Below are 18,714 nucleotides of genomic sequence, written 5' to 3'. Positions count from 1 at the left end.
TAGAATGATCACTTTTTATCCTCCAAGATGTCCATCACTGGACTTGCTCACATAATTTACCTGCATAATTTATTATTTAAAACATGCAGACCTAATGAGCACTCAGGCATTCTAGGTAGCAAAATTGAACAGTTATGATTATATTTTAGCTGGATGATCTTGTCAGTTTTCTCCCTGATGTTGATGCTCAGAACTGTGCAGTTATGCAGTATAATGGTGGTTATATTTTTGAAATACTGAACTTCATGATCTACTGGAAAAATACTAAATTTCCACTACATGATACAAGTTGATTGATTCATATACTAAATCATCCTAAAGACTTAGGATATAGCCATGGTCATGTAAGTAAAGAGGCCGTATTACCCTCTACTTGGTAAACAGTGGAGAAAAATAGAGATCCCAAATAGCTGATTTTTCTTGGCTCTTGAATACTGTGACAGCTTTTACATTCATCTTTATCTGGGTGGCTGAATAGGAAGTATCCAAACATGTTAGCTTAACTTGAATCTGATAAAATCTTAGCTAACGGAGAAAAATCCTAATAATCAGACAGTGAAATACCTTCTGAGAGAAATTCCATTATGTGGATCGCAGGAAACTTCATGAGTAGAAATTCTTGGAAATATTCCAGGAGGAATAACAAGAAAAGGGTGTCTGGGCAGAAAGGTGAAGCTTTTCTCTTATTTCTGTCTGTATAGAAAAGGATGCTTCATGTCAGCTTTATCTGTTTGGTTGTGGTTTTTTTGTTGTTGTTTTTTTTTTTTTTTTTTTTTTTTTTAATAGACCAAATCTGTGTCTCCAAGTGGTCGTAGAAATGCTAGACTATAAGCCTGGAAGGAAATTTAAAGAGCTGCCAGGTTCATCTCTCTGTCTCGGGCAAAATCAGTTACTGATGATCTTGCTGAGTAAGTAGCTGGTGAATTTTACTGGGCCCCTTTGTCCTGCTGGCAGAGGTACACAGCAGCTCTAAAGGGGCTTGAAAGCTCTTTAGTACTGAGAGCAGGATAAGTGCAGACTGGTTAAGCATATGAGTTAACCATATGGTTAACCATCACCCAGCTTCCTAGGCAGGTTTTGCACCTGACAGTGAATTCTGACTATTCTGCTTTTGCTGGAGTTTCTAGCAAGTTTGAAGCCAGCATATGGACCATAGTCATACCTTATCCCAGAAAATAGGCTAGTTTTGAGTTCTGTGGGGAGAAAAATCCCCAAATTCTGAATTTGTTCAAGAAACATTTTCTTTTCTCAGCCACTTAGAGCTCAGAGCTAGTCAGTTTGAGCCGTTTATTGTAGCATTTATAAATCTTTGTACTGAACAAAGAAATGTCACACAGTGTATAGTTGGAAAACCAGTATGTTTTCTGTTCTTTGTATTCTTAATGTGTTCTTCGGTTTGTATAATTATGTGGATTGCTTATCTCAGCATGGGAGTGGCATTTGAGAGAGATACAAAGCATCATCTGAATGTGTCCGAAGAAGAGCAATGAAGCTGGCGAAGGGTCTAGAGTCCCAAGTCTTATGAGGAGCGGCTGAGGGAACTGGGGTTGTTTATCCTGGAGAAAAGGAGGCTGAGGGGAGACCTTATTGCTCTCTACAACTACCTGAAAGGAGGTTGTAGCAAGGTGGGGGTCGGTCTCTTCTCCCATGTAACAAGCCTTAGGACAAGAAGAAATGGCCTCAAGTTGCACCAGGGAGGTTTAGATTGGATATCGAGAAAAATTTCTTCACCAGAAGGGTTGTCAAGCATTGGAACAGGCTGCCCAGGGAAGTGGTGGAGTCACCATCCCTGGGGGTATTTAAAAGACATGTAGATGTGGTGCTTAGGGACATGGTTTAGTGGTAGACTTGGCAGTGTTAGGTTAATTGTTGGACTTGATGATCCTAAGAGTCTTTTCCAACCTAAATGATTCTATGCATGGGGGGAAAATTTGGGGCCCAGTTGGGCTGGACGGTTCTTCTTGCCTATCTGACGGTTCTTCTTGCCTATCTGACGTACAGTGCCAGAGACGCTTGGGTGCAGAGCACTCCCTGGGGGCTCTCCCTGCTGACCCTTGGCTGGCGGGCTGCCGCACTGCCCACCTCCTCGCCTCGCTCCTCTCGCGGGTGATGTGATGTTGCAGTGCGGTGACGTGAAGCCGATCCCCCAGTGAAATATGTTAATCATCGCTTCCCCAGCAGCACCCTCAGCCACCCACTTAAAGAGCAAATCTTGTGCAGCGGATGACCGCTTGTGCTCTCAGGGCCAGCCCTATAGAGTTGGTTTACAGTAAATGCTGTGGGAAGAGGCTGTTAGCAAGACCCGTAAGCCACATAAAAGATTGCTACATAAACAAGAAATGAATCACTGTTATGAATAAGATAAACAGGGCAGCATGTGAACTCTGGTTTGTTTTGCATGGTGGTGGGGTGGGATTTTTTTGGTTATTCCTGTGCTGGAACTCCCGGACTTTCATTCATGTACTTTTAAACTATTGAATGTTTGACTGCATGTCAGAAATGGTGTGATGTTTCTTTTCAATCTCCTTTAGTGAAGAAGGTTGGGCAAGGGGATTTTTCCTATCTGTAGTTTGTATATTAAGTGGAACTTTTTCCTAGTTCTGGTCCCTCTATGATTAGTAATTGAGGAGTATATTTAGATAGAAATAATCCTGAACTTGTGCCACTTAGAGATTAAGAGGAAATCAGTCCTATTTCTCTCTAAGCTTCTTGTCAAGTATTGAAGAAAATGCTGTGATACGGATAAGGAGCTTTAGTACAGGTTTCACTTTTCAACTAAAATACTTTGCTAAAGTTAGTATCTGCTGATTTCTCAAATGCCTATATTTTCCCTATGCTTTTGATTCAGTTTCCACATTTCAGCTTGCCTTCACGAAACAATATACCTTGCCAGCTTGGTCTGATACTTAGTGAAATCGTTGCTCTGATCACATTCAGCCTGATTAGCCAAACCTTCATGGCAGGGCAGGTGCACACAGCTGATCGTGGGTATTGTCTTTACAGTATAGTCTGGATGCAAATGCTGTTTCAGTAGTGCTTAGCAGGAATTGAAGGTGGGAGGATAATTCTTATTTTCAGTCTCTGGTAGGATGTACGTGTTAGTGTACTGTTAGTTATGTTATTAATGACAGACATCAGGAATTGTTAACCAAATGTCAGATAAGCAATTCCTTTTGTAGGCGCTGTGTAAGGTTCTCATCCCATCTTCAGACTGAATTTTCAGACTGTAAATAATTAAAGTAGTGGCTCTTTTTTCCCTTCCATGACTCCTTATGGTTTGGGTTTTATGGCAATCACCTTTTCCCCTTTTATAATATGAATGTCATATTTCTCTCTTTACAAATCTCCTTAATTAACCTCCCAGCTTACTGTGAGATGCTATGTAGCAGAGTACTGTGTGACGCTAGGGCCACTTTACAACCTATTTCACTGAATTTGGAAAACATTCTAGAAGTTTACGAGTCCTGAATCTTTGGAGGTATTTTTTGCATAATAGGAACTTGTTCATTGCAAATGAACTTCATTGCAAATGGATTTCAATTGCTTTAAGTTATGTGATTTATTGGGATCATTGTTTAAATCGTGACTTTAAGACAGTTGGATTTATGAGTAGGCTCAGAGAAGTTACCCAGCATTTAGATTTGTGGTTTGGTTTACTTTCAGAAACTATAATGATGTCTGTGATTCACCGGAGTGATAACAATTGGGATTTAAGAAAATGGACTGTTGCAAAGGAGTTAATGTTTTTCTCAGGCTGTTCTCATCTCTCAAACTGTGCGATAGTTCTAGCGAGAACAAGTTAGTTCTCGTGTCCTTAAACATGGATGAGTTTGTCCATCTGCCACATATAAATTTTCAATATGTTCCAACAAATGCCAGTGCTGCCCCGGGTACAGTGTACTGCTCTGCAGCTGAAGGAAATTTTTTCATCCCTCCTATTAAAACTTTGTCTTTAACTGGTAATCCTCCTGCATGACACTTATTTTGCCGTGATTTTACTGCTGTAAAACCACTGTATACAATAGGTCAAAATTACATAAATCTCCACTTGTGGGACAGAAGAAAATTACCTTGATAGCGTGCTGTCAGTCTGTTAATTAATCTCGCCTGGTCTCCTAGTGGGGAGGGCGGTGGTACCCAGGCAGGTGTATGTCTTTGCTGCGGTGGGCAGGCTCAGGTGCAAATCAGGGCTCTTTCTGGCTAGGGGGTACAACTCTTTCACTGTGACATTTAAGACTTAACTGTTAGCTTGTGCTGTTGCCCAGATCACAAGGTAAAGAAGAAGTGGGACAAAAAAAAAGGGTGTGGGATCACAGTGACTGACTGATCCCTGTGTGTTTCACTGGCTTGTAGGGAAGTTGGTGGCTATTTTTTATTTATCCTTCTGGTCTCAAAGTCACTCAGGATTTTCAGATCCATTGAATAATACTCCACATAGAGAAACAAGATACTAACTTCCCTGACTCCCATTTAAGAAGGCCCTTTATACCAAAGTTTCCTCTTCGTCACTGACACCGGTGTCAGAGGCAGAGTATGTGGGAACATGACAGAGAAAGAGTTAGTAGACCCTGCTGACGTCCAGCACCAAAAATAAAATGTTTTGTGTATGCAGCCAAAACATTGCTCATGCCAGGAAAGACTGTGTTGCATACTTTGTGAAGTAAATATGGTAATCTCCATGTCACTTCTGTATACGCAGAATTATTGAACTGAATTTTTGTTTCTTTCCTTTTCTGCAATATTTGATGCTAAGCATATACAGTGTGTGTTAGTTCTTAATATTTCAAAACACCAATTTAAGAAAAGCTGAAAAATAGCAGAAGAATTTGTGATACACTGGGAGAGTGCATACACTGAAATGTTATTAAAAAGAAAATTGAAGATGAATGATAGGAAATAGGAGTGAAGGAGGCAGTTTTTGAAGATTCATCATGTGGGGAAAGAGGAATGAATAGGAAAAGAAAACCCTCAAAATATGAAAATGCCTTTTTTTTTTTTTTTTTCAAAAAAAAAAAAAAAAGAATTTTTCTTAATCACAATCTTGGGATCTCCAAGTGCTCTACTTGTTTTTTCTTTTTAGTAATTCAGTGTCTTTTGACCTCTAGAGGCAGAGGTTTTTGTTTAATAAACCAGTTGTCAGACATTTGATAGCAGTAGTGTACTGTAGGTCTAATTACAATTATAATACTATGGAAGTGGCCAACCAATCCATGTGCTTCTTGTGGGCTCTACCTAATTCTGCATTACATGCTTCCTTCCTTGAAACAAGGAACATTATAGCAGGTGACACTCAGCACTGTCTGACAATGCTTGGGTTATTTTAAGAGAACAAATACATCCGCGTATGATAGCTGAAGGCTATAACACCAAGCAGAAAGCCCAAGAATAATACACAGGTACCTCTTATTTGCCTTTTTTTTATATGTGTACATGTACACATTTGTCTTATATGTGGTTACTTGTATGTATAAAAATAAGGAGATCTTTCCTGCAGTATACATCCCTCCCAGAAGATACTATAGTGGAATAATTGATGTTGTCACTGGTTAAGTTGCAATCTGGTCAGAAATGTTGAAATACTATGTTCAAACTGTATAAAGAGCGTAAGGAGCCCAGGACACAATTTATTCCCTGTGAGATATGGAGTTACTACTGGGCAGGAGGACTGCTTTGGTTTGGTTTGGCTTTGGGGGAAATACATGGTTCCTATTCTAGGTGAATATAGTATGGAAGATCATTTTCACAGTTTTGACTTAAAAACACATTACCAGAAAATTCAGTTTCTTCTGAAAGCAAATGATTCTGCCAGATGAGAACCATTTTAATTCCTCTGTAAAATAAAGAAACAATGAGTTGATATAAACTGTAGCTTTTGAAAAAGGCAAACAGCTTTGGTCAAACTTACGTAGCTTAGATAAGGAAATTTTCATATTCCTTCTATGGCAAGAGGTTCCCCATCGCCGATTCTATCCTCCTATAAGCTGTTCCCTCTGTTTTAATATTTTGCTATTCTTATCTTCCCTTTCTGATGATTTATCTCAATTTGTGAGTAATGTCAGGGTTTATGTTCAAATGGCGGTACTTTTAGTAGCTATGGATAATGAGATGGAAGTTCTGCTTCTGAAGGTGTGGTGTGATGATATTGGCGTGACCATTTCAGTGAAGACCTTCTAGTATCTCCTCAGGGATAGAGGAAAGCTGTTATATTTGTAAGGCCTCTGTTTTCTGATGTGTGGAAAAGAACAACAAAATCTGACTCCACAGATAAACTGACATGGGCTAATTGAATATATATCTGTAGTCTAAAGTACCCCAGTCAATGGTCTGACGTGTTTTTGTATGGTATAGAGGATCTCGGAAGCTATGCTTTGTATCTTAAAAAATAAAATCCGTACAAAATGATTTTATAGTAGCATAAATCTGTGATACCATATTTCTTCTGAAATATGTCCAACCTTATTAATATCTTCAACACTTTACTGATTCTGAAGATACAGTGCGTAGAGAGTATTGTTGGAAACTAACATATCTAAGTGAAAGTACATCATATACTGCTGTGATTTCTTTGGTGGAAGATGAGTTCATTATCTCTTCACTCTTTAGGCTACTGCCAGACTTAAATTAGCTTTGTTACTGTGGCTGTTCTTGCTTGATAGATGGTCTTGGATGTTTTGCTTTCTCGCTTATAAATGTTATTTCATGGTGTGTGCTTAACTCTGAATTTTGTCACAAGTGATTCATGCCCCCTTTTTTTTTTTTTTTTAACGTACAGACACTGAGGTGGCTGCAGTGGTAGAGCAATGAAGTAAAAGATTTTACTCAGTCCATTTTAGGCTTCTGTAGGAACATTTTTGCACTAATGCCTCTCCATTTAATATTTGACTGAGTAACCTGCTGTCTCACTTTAACACTTTCTTTTCATTCTTCTTCATGATAGATCTCTGAACAACAACTTTTTCACATAAATTGACAAAAGTGGAGAAGAGATGGCCAGTTCAGCCCGAGAACATCTGCTTTTCGTGCGACGTCGCAACCCACAGCTACGGTATACTCTGAGCCCAGAGAATCTGCAGAGTTTGGCATCTCAGGGCACCATGGCTGAGAATATGAACTTGCAGCGTGCCAACAGCGACACTGATTTAGTGACCTCAGATAGCAGGTCTAGTTTGACAGCCAGTATGTATGAATACACCTTGGGGCAATCTCAGAACCTCATCATTTTCTGGGATATTAAGGAAGAAGTAGACCCAACTGACTGGATAGGACTTTATCACATAGGTAAGTCAGAACCACACTGTAATATTTCTGTGTGTTTGTTGCTCTTTCACCACTTCTTATTTCCTTTTCTGATATGTGTTCTGGCACACTACATAATTAATCTAAAGATGAAGTTGAGGTAAGACTGCAGAGAATTACCTTGGATTTCTCTTTCCTTTTCTTAGTGCAGTGAACTATGTAAAAACATGATTCTAATTAATGTAGATCTGATTCCACAATTACCTGCTAGAAGATGAAATGCATTCTTCTTAAACAACAAATGTGCATACAGTTTCCTGTTTTCACCTTTGCTGGTGGCTGGCTTGCAGACTGGAAAATTCGGAGTACTGTGTTCATCATGTAACTTGACATGCTTACTGCCCAATGTTTATACAGTTTTTTGGACAAGTAAATTCTTTAACGTTTGTGAAAAGGTATTTTGTTTAAGTCTTTGATTTTGTAGAACTGAAATTGTATCAATTCTGAAGGAGTGAGAGTTTCTGTTTATGAAGAATTCTTATAGAAGGAAAACCTCTAAAGAGATTCTTTTATGTGCTTTTCTGTGCTGTTCAGGATATTTCACAGGAGGGAGCTGGAAAGAGCTCTAGGCTGGCATGCAAGAGCCTATGGGCAGTGTGTGCATTGGCAAATAATGCGGGTCAAAAGGAGTGGATCAGTAGGTCAAAGCAGTTGGTGCTGAGACCCTAGCATCAGCAGCGTATTTGGGTTGGGATTTACCATTGTATTATGTTTAATCAGGTCCTTAGATCAGAACATCCCTGCTGTGTGTGTGGTTTGGAGCTGTCCAAAGGACAATCTTTATGTCCTCACTAGGAACTGGAGTGTAGCTAGCGGGTAGCTGTAGTGGCACATGGGGTTTAGTCGTCTTCTCAAGGAATCCAGTTTATGTACGCTAAAATTTCTCTCTGAATTTAACCAGTGGTCAGTAAGTGGGACCAATCAGTTGGTTTGTTTCAAAATTGCACTGCTTCTCTGAACCTAATTACAAATGTAGAAAGGAACTGTCAATTCAACCTGCCAAAAGCAAGTGTAGCAGAAACTGGTGGAAACAGGCCTGACCGCTGGAATTTTTTCCGTGCTGAGAGTAAGCTTAGTGCAATGAAATCGGTCTCAGTAGGATTTCAGAGAGATATTTGCTGTGCCAGCTTTTTTCAACATGTTCCATCTCTGCATCACTTAATGTTACATGCTGTGGAGATGTTTTCCAACATTACTGCAGCTCTGCAAACTGGACAGTATTGACTTGTGGTGTTCCAGTGCTTACCTGGTTATAAAAGCCGTATTGGAGTTGCTGCATGAGCTGCAGCCTCTCCTGGGATGAACTGTGGATATGTGCTAACATTTAAGCCATCTAAATGAAGTGTCTCCATAATAAACAGACATAAATCTCCCGACAGCATTAGCGGCCTGAAGTGTGGTCTGTGCTGTAAAATGTACAGACTGCTAAATGGAGCTTAAACATTCTAATTTACATACATTGAGAGCTTCATCTGAATAAAGGTTTGGCACTGCTTCCCATTTTTTTTTTTCATGGTTCACAGCACTTCAGGATTGCTATTCAAGATGCTAAAGTACAGCATCTTTCTACAAAATTCTCATTGGTTCTTATTGTAGGCTATAAGTGATTTTTATCCTACTTTCATGATTAAAAATATTTCTACTTTCAGTCTGTTGAGCCCCTAAAGTACAAAACAATGTTAAGTTACCACAGGGTAAGGATCCTATAAGGAACAGCCACATTAACGCCTTCTTGGGCCTAAAACCCCCATCATGCTACTGTGTAATACCAGAGTGTTGGAGATATATGTTGGGTTTCCTGTTTTCTTTTTAAATGATGAGAAGTCCAGGAACTCATTTGCATTGAGCTTTTGTCTCCACTGCCACTTGGAATCCATGAGCGCTGGTGAGAGTTTTGTTACTGTTTTAGAATAGATCTGAGAGAGTTTTTCCTTTAAGACTTGTGGTTTCATCATTCTGAATGATGGAATTGCACATTTTTTACAAGAGAGGTAAGACATATTCAGCCTGATAGGCATGCCTGTTTATCTTTGGTTTAGGTTTTTTTATAAACTCTTTCGGGTATCTAGCATCTTTTAAAAATAAAAAATAATAAACTTCTATAGATATAGCTAAGGTAAATTAAATCCCATAGGGTATAATCCAGGATTTTCAGTCCTTTGTAATAATTGCTGTGAAGTACCCCCAGTTCTCACTTATTCCTTTGGAAATTGAGGACACTCACTTCTTATTTTCTCAGGAGAGGGATGTTTGTGGGTGAATATATGTAAAAATAAAAGCTCCGTTCTCAAACGCATTATTAATATTCAATGTAGTTGTTTGAGGTTATCCATCCTGTTCTTTCTTTAAAATTAAAACCATTTCACTTACAAAGTCGCTCTCCTCTGGCACTGCCTCCTGAAGGCAGTGGAAATTGTGTGTGGTCACTAACACAAGACAGCACTAGGGCTGTGCCAGCCGAGTGCTGTACCGCCAATGTCCCCCCACGTCTTCTAGTAAAGCACCATTTTTCAAGGAGCTAGGAACAGAAAAAAGCAAATATTTTGCTCTTAGTTTAAGAAACACACTGCATAACCAAAAGCACAGTCCTGTGGCTTTTTTTAAATGTTGGTTGTACAGTTAACTGTCATGAAAGCTAGAATGGGAATAAATTGGAAAGCTAGAAAGGAACTGAAAATGACGCACTGGGAAACTGCCTTCCCTCTTCATTCATTAATTTATTCAATTAGCGCACTGTCATTAGTTTTTCTATCATGAGAAAACAGTTATTTCTGTGCTTCTTACTGCGGTTTTACTGCATGGTTAAAATTGCAGTGGCTCGCTAGGAATCCCACCAGACTTATTAGATCCCTTTCTTTTTAAGAGACTGACTACAGGTCACTGTACACATTCACCCAGACATTGGTTGGTGCAGCTGGTCACAAGACTGTCAATAATCAGAGTCGCTGCCTTTACTACTAGGTGGTTTGCAGATGATTGGCTTATGCTAGGGAATAGTAGATGGAGCTTTTTCTAAGTGCAATACAACTTCAGTGAAATGTTTGGCCTGCTAAATGGTTATGAAAATAGATGTTATCTTTTTAAAAAGAGAAAAGCCTAAGGGGAGAAACACAGAATCATCTTATTCTGAAGGACTGATTTTATTTTTTTTTTAAGTGCATGTGGATTTTTTTCCAGACTTCTGTGGGGTTGGTTTGTTTGTTTGTTTTTGTTTTTTTTTTTTTTTAAAGGGGGCAGGGAGAGTCATAAATGGACAAATACTTTGTAGAAAAGACTGCATATTTTTTTTAAACCTTAATTCACTATAATGTCCTCAGGATACTCCTCTGCAGTAACTTTTGATCTTTTGTTTTTAAATGCAAGAAGGTGAACTTAACTGTGAAAAATTCCTCATAGCCCTACATAGCTAAATTCATGCTCAGTTTTTCTAGAATTTTGTATTTTAAGGAATGTTTTTAGATACATGTGCAAGTTTGCTGGTTTTGGTACCATACTTGTATCTTCCTCTCTTTCATCACTGTGCAACAAAATGCGATCTGTTTTCTTGTTGAAGGACTGCTTTTTACAGAGGGTCTTTTTCTTTTCCAGTGTCTGCCTAAGGATTACCAGAAGGAAAGTGTATGTGAGGGACACAGCGTGTTCTGTGAAGGCAAACGTCCTTTTTCCTGACTATTTCTGGTTTTGTACTGTCTGAACTCTTTAAAGTGTCAGTAGCACTTCTTGAACAGTCTTGTCCATCAAGTTTTGTTGAAGCAGTTTTCTAGCTCCAGAGGCGAGATGTGTGGAGAATGTAGATAACACATCTATAAAAGCGCAGAAAGGTGTCCCAGTGAGTCTACGTGCAAGGGAGAAATGTTATTTTTGAGTCTTAGCTCTTCTTCAGGGAAATTGGGCAGTGTTGTGTGAAATGTGAAATTGTCAAATCTGAAATACAGGTTTATCATTTTGAGTTCAGCTTTAAGCTTTGCCTAGAATGGGCTTCTCATTTCTTCTTCAGGATCAATTATGAGGATTGTCACTTGAAAGTGACGAGGCGTGATGAAATTCAGAGCAGGGGCTTTTTAGTAGAGGTATTGTACCTGTGCTTACTCTGAACAGTAAAGGTAAATTTTCAGTCTTTTCTGTCCTAATGAGAAGGAAGGAAGAGGTCTATTCTCTCCATTTTAAAAATTTATTTATTTTTTTAAAGAGCTAGACTAGGATTTAGACTGAAAACCGTCTTCATCTTTCGAAGCGGTAGAAGACTACAGAATTTAACAAAGACATTTTGCATCCTGTTAGACCCATGAAGTTTTCTTGTCCAGTACTGACCCAGCACTGTCTTTTGCTCTGTACATGTGTGCTTTAAAAATGTTTGTTCCAAGCAATATTTAAGCTATTGGAGTTTTACAGACATTTTTTCCTCTAACTAAGAGGAATTTGAGTCTTGCTATGGCAAGAGTGGTCAGGCTCTGGAGTCCTGTAGTGAGTAAGGCTGCGCAAAGTATTGGACACAGTTGCAATCAAAAAAGAGGAATGGATATTCAGTTCGAAGGGACTATGAGACATCCCAGTTTTCTTGCCACTGTGTTATTGTAGCAACAGGGTACCAGGACTTCCTTGGGAAGTCAGAACTGTTCGAGAAGATGAGCAGGTGGGCTCTCCACTGCTCGTGGGATGCCGAGGGAAGTTGAAACTTGATGAGTTTTCTGGGTTGCCATGAAGTCTTATATTTAAAGAAATCAGAAAGTACAAAATAAAGAATAAAAAGTCAGGAGAGAGAAACAAACCCTACTTTTGGTTTAAATAGATTAACTCCCATGGCCAAATTGCCCAGGTTGGCCTATTTTTGTCCTAATTTATGGAGTCCTAGTTATGAGATGTATGCCCTTATTCTAGAGATCCTTAGCACATTTAAAATGCTGGATATCAAAGGTCATTATATTTATTTCCATCAGCTGCTTTTCACAGGCTGCTTGGCTTTTTGTTATACCTACTGCATGGATCCACAATAGCATTATAAAAACAAAACAAAAATCCAAACAGAAGAAACTGCTGCAGAGTTATATAGGGCAATTTAGATAGGATCTAGGTTTACGCTAAGCCTCCTAGGGTAATGGAGTTTGGAGCCTTTCCATTTCAGGTCAGACAAGATTAAAAAGAAAAAAGCTTTCACATAAGCTGCCTTTAATACACTTAAAATAGTGGCTTACATTAGACAGACAGATTATAAAATGTTAAGATACTTTATTCCCAAAAGATTTTTCTGGTCTCCATTATAGAAAACATACAAAGTAATAACTTTATTATCTTCCAGAAAAGCCTGATTATTCAGTTGATTTTTTCCTTCTTGTTTTAGCAACATGAGTACTTTTCTGTAGTTTAAAATCTGAGCAGTACTGTTAATGTCTATTGACTAGTTACTAGGCATAACAGTATTAATTTGTGGTTACTCCTCATTTTGGCTGCAGCTAAAGTCTGCAAACCATGGGCTTGGCTTTCTGTGTAGAAGAGTCGATCTTTACCCAGCTGGCTCCATGGTAGAGTCTTTGGCTTAAGCTTCCAGGAGGCTGGCATTGCGCCGTTTGTCATCAACCACTGGTGATTTTGGCTTTTTTTATGACATTGTCTGAATATCTAAGCACTGTGGTGGTTTTGTTCTCTTCAAAAAACAAACAAAAGGACTAGCTATGACTCTGAAGCTCTGGAAGAGCCATACCTGTGCATGTTGGGATGTCGGTGAAACTCCCACTGGAGATGTGTGCTTAAGTAATATATATACATAGTCGACAATAAGTAGGATTAGAGGAGAGAACTTGAATTAGTGTTGGCCTGCATCTGGGATTGGCACTAATCTGTGTCTGTCTGATGCTGATTTTTGTCATAAGCAAAAGTATGTGGAAAAAGCTGCCTTGAAATATCTCATTTGCTGGTGACTTAGTAATATTTAGGCAAAAGCCACCTGTTGAGTGGGCTAATGAAAAGCGAAGGCAGTCTAATGTAGGAATTGTATCCTAAAATCATATGCGGTGAGGCTTACAGTGATTTAAAAAAAAATCTGTAACAAACCAAGGGTCTTCAGAAGCTTTCCCTCCAGGTACTGCATTTCAATCTTATTGTTTCCTTTCTTCCTAGATCCTGACCTATATGCAAAGCTACTTTTTCCCCAACACAGAATTTGGTACTTTCTCCTCCTCAGTTGTGAGCTAGTAAATTTTGCTCAAAAATCAGTGTATGGACAGCATAATACCTTCTCTTTACTGCAAAAGTTAGAAGACATGAATAGAAGGTGCTTTCTCTATGTATTTTCATTGCATGCAGCAGATACCTTAAAAGATACACTCACTACATTAAAATACACTCATTATATTTGTTTTAAGAAGAAAAGAATTACTTCCCTGCTAAAAAATAAAAACAAAACTAGAATCTTGTAGGATGATATTTATATCTGGAAGAAGTTCAAGCTGTGACAGAGAAAGTGTTGCCAGAACATCCAAACTTTTCAGTTAATTGTGTTTTTAAGTTTTTGAGATACCCCTGACCTGAAAACTAGACAAATGTAGCTGCAGGGAGGACACTTTCAGCTGTGTTGTCAGTATCTTTCCACTGCAAGAGGTTTTGGCATGACAACATTTATAATCCTTTGGATAGAAAGCAGTGCTCTCCCCACCCTGCCTTTTTGATGCAAGTGGCTGTTCCAGCAGATGGGAAGATGGCAAATACAAACACCGGGTAACGGAAAACAATGTACACTTCTGAATTTATAATACTCCCTTTTTACCATAAAACTGCCTTGTGTTAGATTGGGGGTTTTTTATTTGTTTGAGGAGGTTGGCTTTCATTTTGATATTTTTTTAAAAGACATTTGCTGAGCTGTTTTCTATCGTCAAATCAACATGCCATACAGTATTTTCAGAATAATTTGGGAAAACAGTTATTCCAAATCACTGACAATTGGATTGAAAAAGTAGTTGCATTAATTCATCTATTGATTTGTTTCATGGAAGTAATAGATTATGGATTAGTTTTGCATTATGCATAGTGTTAGAATTGTATAAATTTTTCATGAAGTTCTTGGCTCCTTCATCTGCATGGATTTACCAATGACTATAAGAATCTGACTTAATGGAGAAGTGTTATAAGCTGAGTGTTAAATACAGTATATTAAGGATTTAGTAGTTAAAACCAGTGGCACTGTAGTTAAAACCAGTGGCACTTAAAAAGATGAGAAACATGCATACTAGGACTCTGAAACTAACCCTTTATTGGTGGATATGTTTAATATAACCTTTTAATATGTGCTGATATTGGATACACAGGTTCTTAAATTATAACCAGAGGAGGTTACTGAAGGTGCCAATATTGATCTTGATAGGCCTCCTTTCCTAGCAAAGCTCATCAAGACGTGTCTTGTGACTTATGCTACTTGAGGAACAAAAAAGATCCAGAGAATGGCCAGACCTGACCATCTTAGAGCTCCTCTCGTATGGAAGAACTTTCAGCTGGGCCTGAGCGGTACCCAGCCCTTGTACAATTTGCCAGTTTGGCATAAGAGAGGTACTGATGTGGGGTGAAGATGCTACTAGAGTGCCGTTAAACTGACTAGGCTTAGCTGGCGTTTACTCCTTGGGAAAAACAAAGCTTACAAACATCTGCATTGGCAGCATTTCTTGTCTCTTTGCCCAGCAGCAGCCAGGACTCCATCCCTCTCACTCTGGTGGGCAGCCAATTCCCAGGCAAGCAAATGCTGTGCTTCAGAGCTTTGTTTCAAGATCTGGTTAAACTCTCTTCATTAGATCTGCCTCCTTTGTTTAGCAGTCATTAGGAGTTAATATCAAAGTCTTCAGTTGAATTGCGAGTCACTAATCACTCATTACACCACTAATGTGTCAGTAGTCCTTGAAAGTTTATAAAAATTAGTAGATTCGTTGCCCTTGTCATTCCTGCCGTGACCTTGGGAATAAATTAATCCTTTCTATCCCAATGTGTGGTAATGCAAAAAATGAACCTACAATTTCCATAAAAATAACATAGTCATTTCCCAGGTACTGTAGTAAGGAGAAGAGGAAAAGATACAACAAAGATTCATTACTTTGCCTGGAAGAAGCAAGATGAGTGCTGTAAAGTGTTAAGTGAATGTAAAGGAGCTTATTTTGAAAATTTATAGAATATATTCAAAATAACTTGCATAGTTATGCAGACATATAATCAGATCATAAGGGAAATGGACAAAGGATATTTATTCTTAAAGGATATATTTAAGAATTCAGTTTCAGCTTGATCTCTTCTTGCATGTCCCTGTTAACATGAAGCCCTCTTTAACTGTACACAGAAGAAAGCTGGATGGATACAACTCACCAGTTTCTTGTTTTCTTACAGGAAGTGTGATTAGAAATTAATTTTCTGGTCTTCCCTGACAATAACTCTCTGATCGTTGCTATTCAGTTGCCATTAGAAGTTTTCATTATCGGATATGGTATGATATAGATATGGTGAGATATGAACTCTCATGCTCTATGAAATGTTTCCTTCCTTGAGAATTTAAACTTTATCTGATGGTCATAAACGTGGTTCACATGAGTGGAGTCTCACTTGAGGATAATTTTTGACAGGTTAAAACTGAAAGCTTGGACCTACTAGGTGTCATCTGTGAAGAGGACTAAGAATTGAAGGCATTCAGTGCCTTGCAAGATCAGGAACTTAATCAATGTTTTATCTTTGCCAACAAATGTGGAAGTGCTTTCTTGCATATGAAGCCAGTTAAGCCTAAATGGGTTTGGCTTTATAAGATGAACTATGCATCGAAAAACATTATAGCACAATAGCAGGCACATACTGTTGTCGCTGAGATAAATATCCAGTAATGACCTCAAAAAAGAAAAAAAAACCCCCATCTTTCTATGTTCACTGTGGTTTAATTTCTATATGGAGCTTCATGCATGACATTGTTCAGCAGATGGTAGCCTGCAGGGAGAGGGAAAATTCAGTTCGACAAATTTTTCAACATAGATGCATCTCTGAATTTTAGTGGACTTGGAGACAGGCAGTTGCTTTCAAGATACTGAGTAAGGATGCAACAATCTACCAAAGTCAACAATGAATAAGATTTTAGGAGTTATTGATGGCGTAGTACTTAACGTACAGGCAACAACGCTTTTTTTGATGTGTTCTTTAACTTGTAAATTATTTGAACAATAGGATGAAAAGTGCGTTGTCCAATTTCCTTTAAAAAAACACACCCGTGATCTGTTTTCAGCAAGTAAAATCAAAGACAACCCACCTGACATCAGTGGCATTTCACCAAACGATGCGAATAGCTTTATGACTTTTGTTGTCCATTTGGCTAGATGTTCTGAGTCATTAGCACGTAAGATTTTGATTTTGAAAAGCAGTCCTAATTACAGCACACTTAATTGAGTACAGTCCTTCTCTCCTGCTCAAGCAGTTAAATAAAAATTACCGCCTTTTAGATTAGTGTAGATTACTCTCTTTGGTGCTACTATTTACTGCCCATTGGCTGTGCAGAGCTAAGCTGGCAGGGCATTTGCTCTCCAAGAGTACAAACAGCTCTAGGCTGACTTAATTTCTCGAATGGGATGAGGGATAGCTGCAGGGAACCTGCAGGAGTGTGTAACCAGGAGTGAGAGGGACTGTCTCTTTGGCAGTAATTCGCCACTGGACCTGCTCAGCTGCAATCATAGAATGTGCGGCAGTGACCCCAGCAGAGAGGGTGTGATGGGATGCGATTTGTAGGCTGCTATAATAGGAGTGCAAGTCTGATTGTGCTTTTTGTAATTACTTACTTATGCTCTGGGTTTGCTTGTATTGCTGTATAGCTGAGTTGGCAAGCCTTTGTTTCTAGTTGCATTTAATTCTAGGTTCTGTTCTTTGATTGCAGAGTCCCAGGGAAATACTGCTAGGAATTTAAAAGAAATCATGGAAATGTTGTTACCTGTAGGTGTTTTCAAGATATTTATACAAATTAGTAAAGCTTCTTTGCCTTCATTAGTCTACACAGTTTTGTGGTCCTTTTTTGCTGTTGCATGTTAACACTGTGAGAGGAAGCTTTTTACTTCTGAGATTTCATGCTAAAAAGTTAAATAAACAAGACATTTGTCTCCTTTTTTGACTTCTAGTGATGATTTTAATATAATTGGCTCTGATTTTTGGCACTGGTAAAATGATACTGCTTCTAAAGAATTGCAGCATGACCTTTGTGTTTCTTTTAGCTTTGGTCTCATCCAGTTTAATCTGCAGAGCCATTTAGTACTTGTCATAAGCAATGTTTGGCTTTATCTGCTCTCATCTTAATGACATGAGCTTAAAGATTTTAGACTAGAAGTAACTATATCAGCATTCTTTTGTTTAAGAGGTAAATCTTAACCCTGAAGAAATAATCCATCTCATTACAAAACTGATAAAGCATATATGTGAAGAGAAAGATCTAGGCAATGTATGGGGAAAAAAAGTCATTCCATTACTCTGAATATTATACGATGGTGCTGAAGACAGGTTAGCAGTTTTTCTGGTTATTATGGGAAAACTCTGTTTATACGTTCAGTGCATTACTCTGGAGTTAACTTATCCTGAAAATTCTAAATCCTCTTCTGCTGAAGTAGATTGCAAATATCCTGGGCAATCTTCCAACCTCCTTTTTCACTCTTCTGCACCTACTGCATGAGAGGTAATGAGGAATAGATTAGTAAGATGCTATTGCTTGGATAATGTCTTTTTACTTAGGACTGCTGTGCAGTTAGATGTAGTTCATCAAGACTTTGTCATAAAATACCATATTAATTTCCAATGGAAAACAGTCTTCCATTTAGCTAGGGCATGAACCACCAATTACTTTGAGGTAGGTTACGTGGTACTCAAGAATATTTACTAACGTCTTGGTAATCTTGTAGATATGTACTCACCAGAAACTCCAATTATTGTGAACAAACTGAAGCTATGTTTGTGTAGTTGGATGTGAAGTACATTAATCTAAAAATTACATTTGGCTAAAACTGGAGTGTTGTGATTCTTTAAAGATGGGAAGAGCCTGTTAAAAGTATTTGATTTCAAAATAGTGGAGCAGGATTAACTTGCGCTTTAGAGGTCCCACTTGCTCACTCTTCAAGGATCGGAATTACCACTTAACATTACTCCAGTTCTCTTTTTGCTCAGAGACAGGTTGAGCAATCTCATTCTGAAAATTAACTTTCTGCTAATAAGCTGCATAACCTGAAAAAAGTATATGGGGTTTTTTGTTTGTTTGGTTTTGTTTGTTTTTTTGGGGGGATACATTGGCTTGCACTGAGTGTGATTTGTTTGTTTGTTTTTCTCCAAATCCTACTTCTGCTCCTTCCACTCAGTTTCTTTTCATGGAAGGTTCTGTGGAAATATGTCAAAATTTAGGTTTATGACATTCTGGGTACTGTGAGCAAACAAACAAAA

The 18,714-nt window shown here is 38.4% G+C and overlaps 1 protein-coding gene across 3 annotated transcripts in view; it reads left to right on the top strand.

Moving 5' to 3' along the window:
* The window catches only part of HECW2 (HECT, C2 and WW domain containing E3 ubiquitin protein ligase 2), a 180,468-nt gene that overhangs the window by 51,355 nt on the left and 110,399 nt on the right, over positions 1–18,714 (top strand). For all 3 annotated transcript variants that reach the window (XM_075512476.1, XM_075512477.1, XM_075512478.1), the window contains one exon: positions 6,938–7,278. In XM_075512476.1, coding sequence (XP_075368591.1) covers positions 6,987–7,278 — 292 coding nt within the window. In that variant the 5' untranslated portion in view covers positions 6,938–6,986. The remainder of the gene's footprint in view (positions 1–6,937; positions 7,279–18,714) is intronic.

This window comes from Mycteria americana, chromosome 9, assembly GCF_035582795.1.
Source record: "Mycteria americana isolate JAX WOST 10 ecotype Jacksonville Zoo and Gardens chromosome 9, USCA_MyAme_1.0, whole genome shotgun sequence".
Taxonomy (NCBI): Eukaryota; Metazoa; Chordata; class Aves; order Ciconiiformes; family Ciconiidae; genus Mycteria; species Mycteria americana.
Note: the sequence above shows the minus strand (reverse complement) of the source record. Positions and strands in the feature narration are given on the sequence as shown.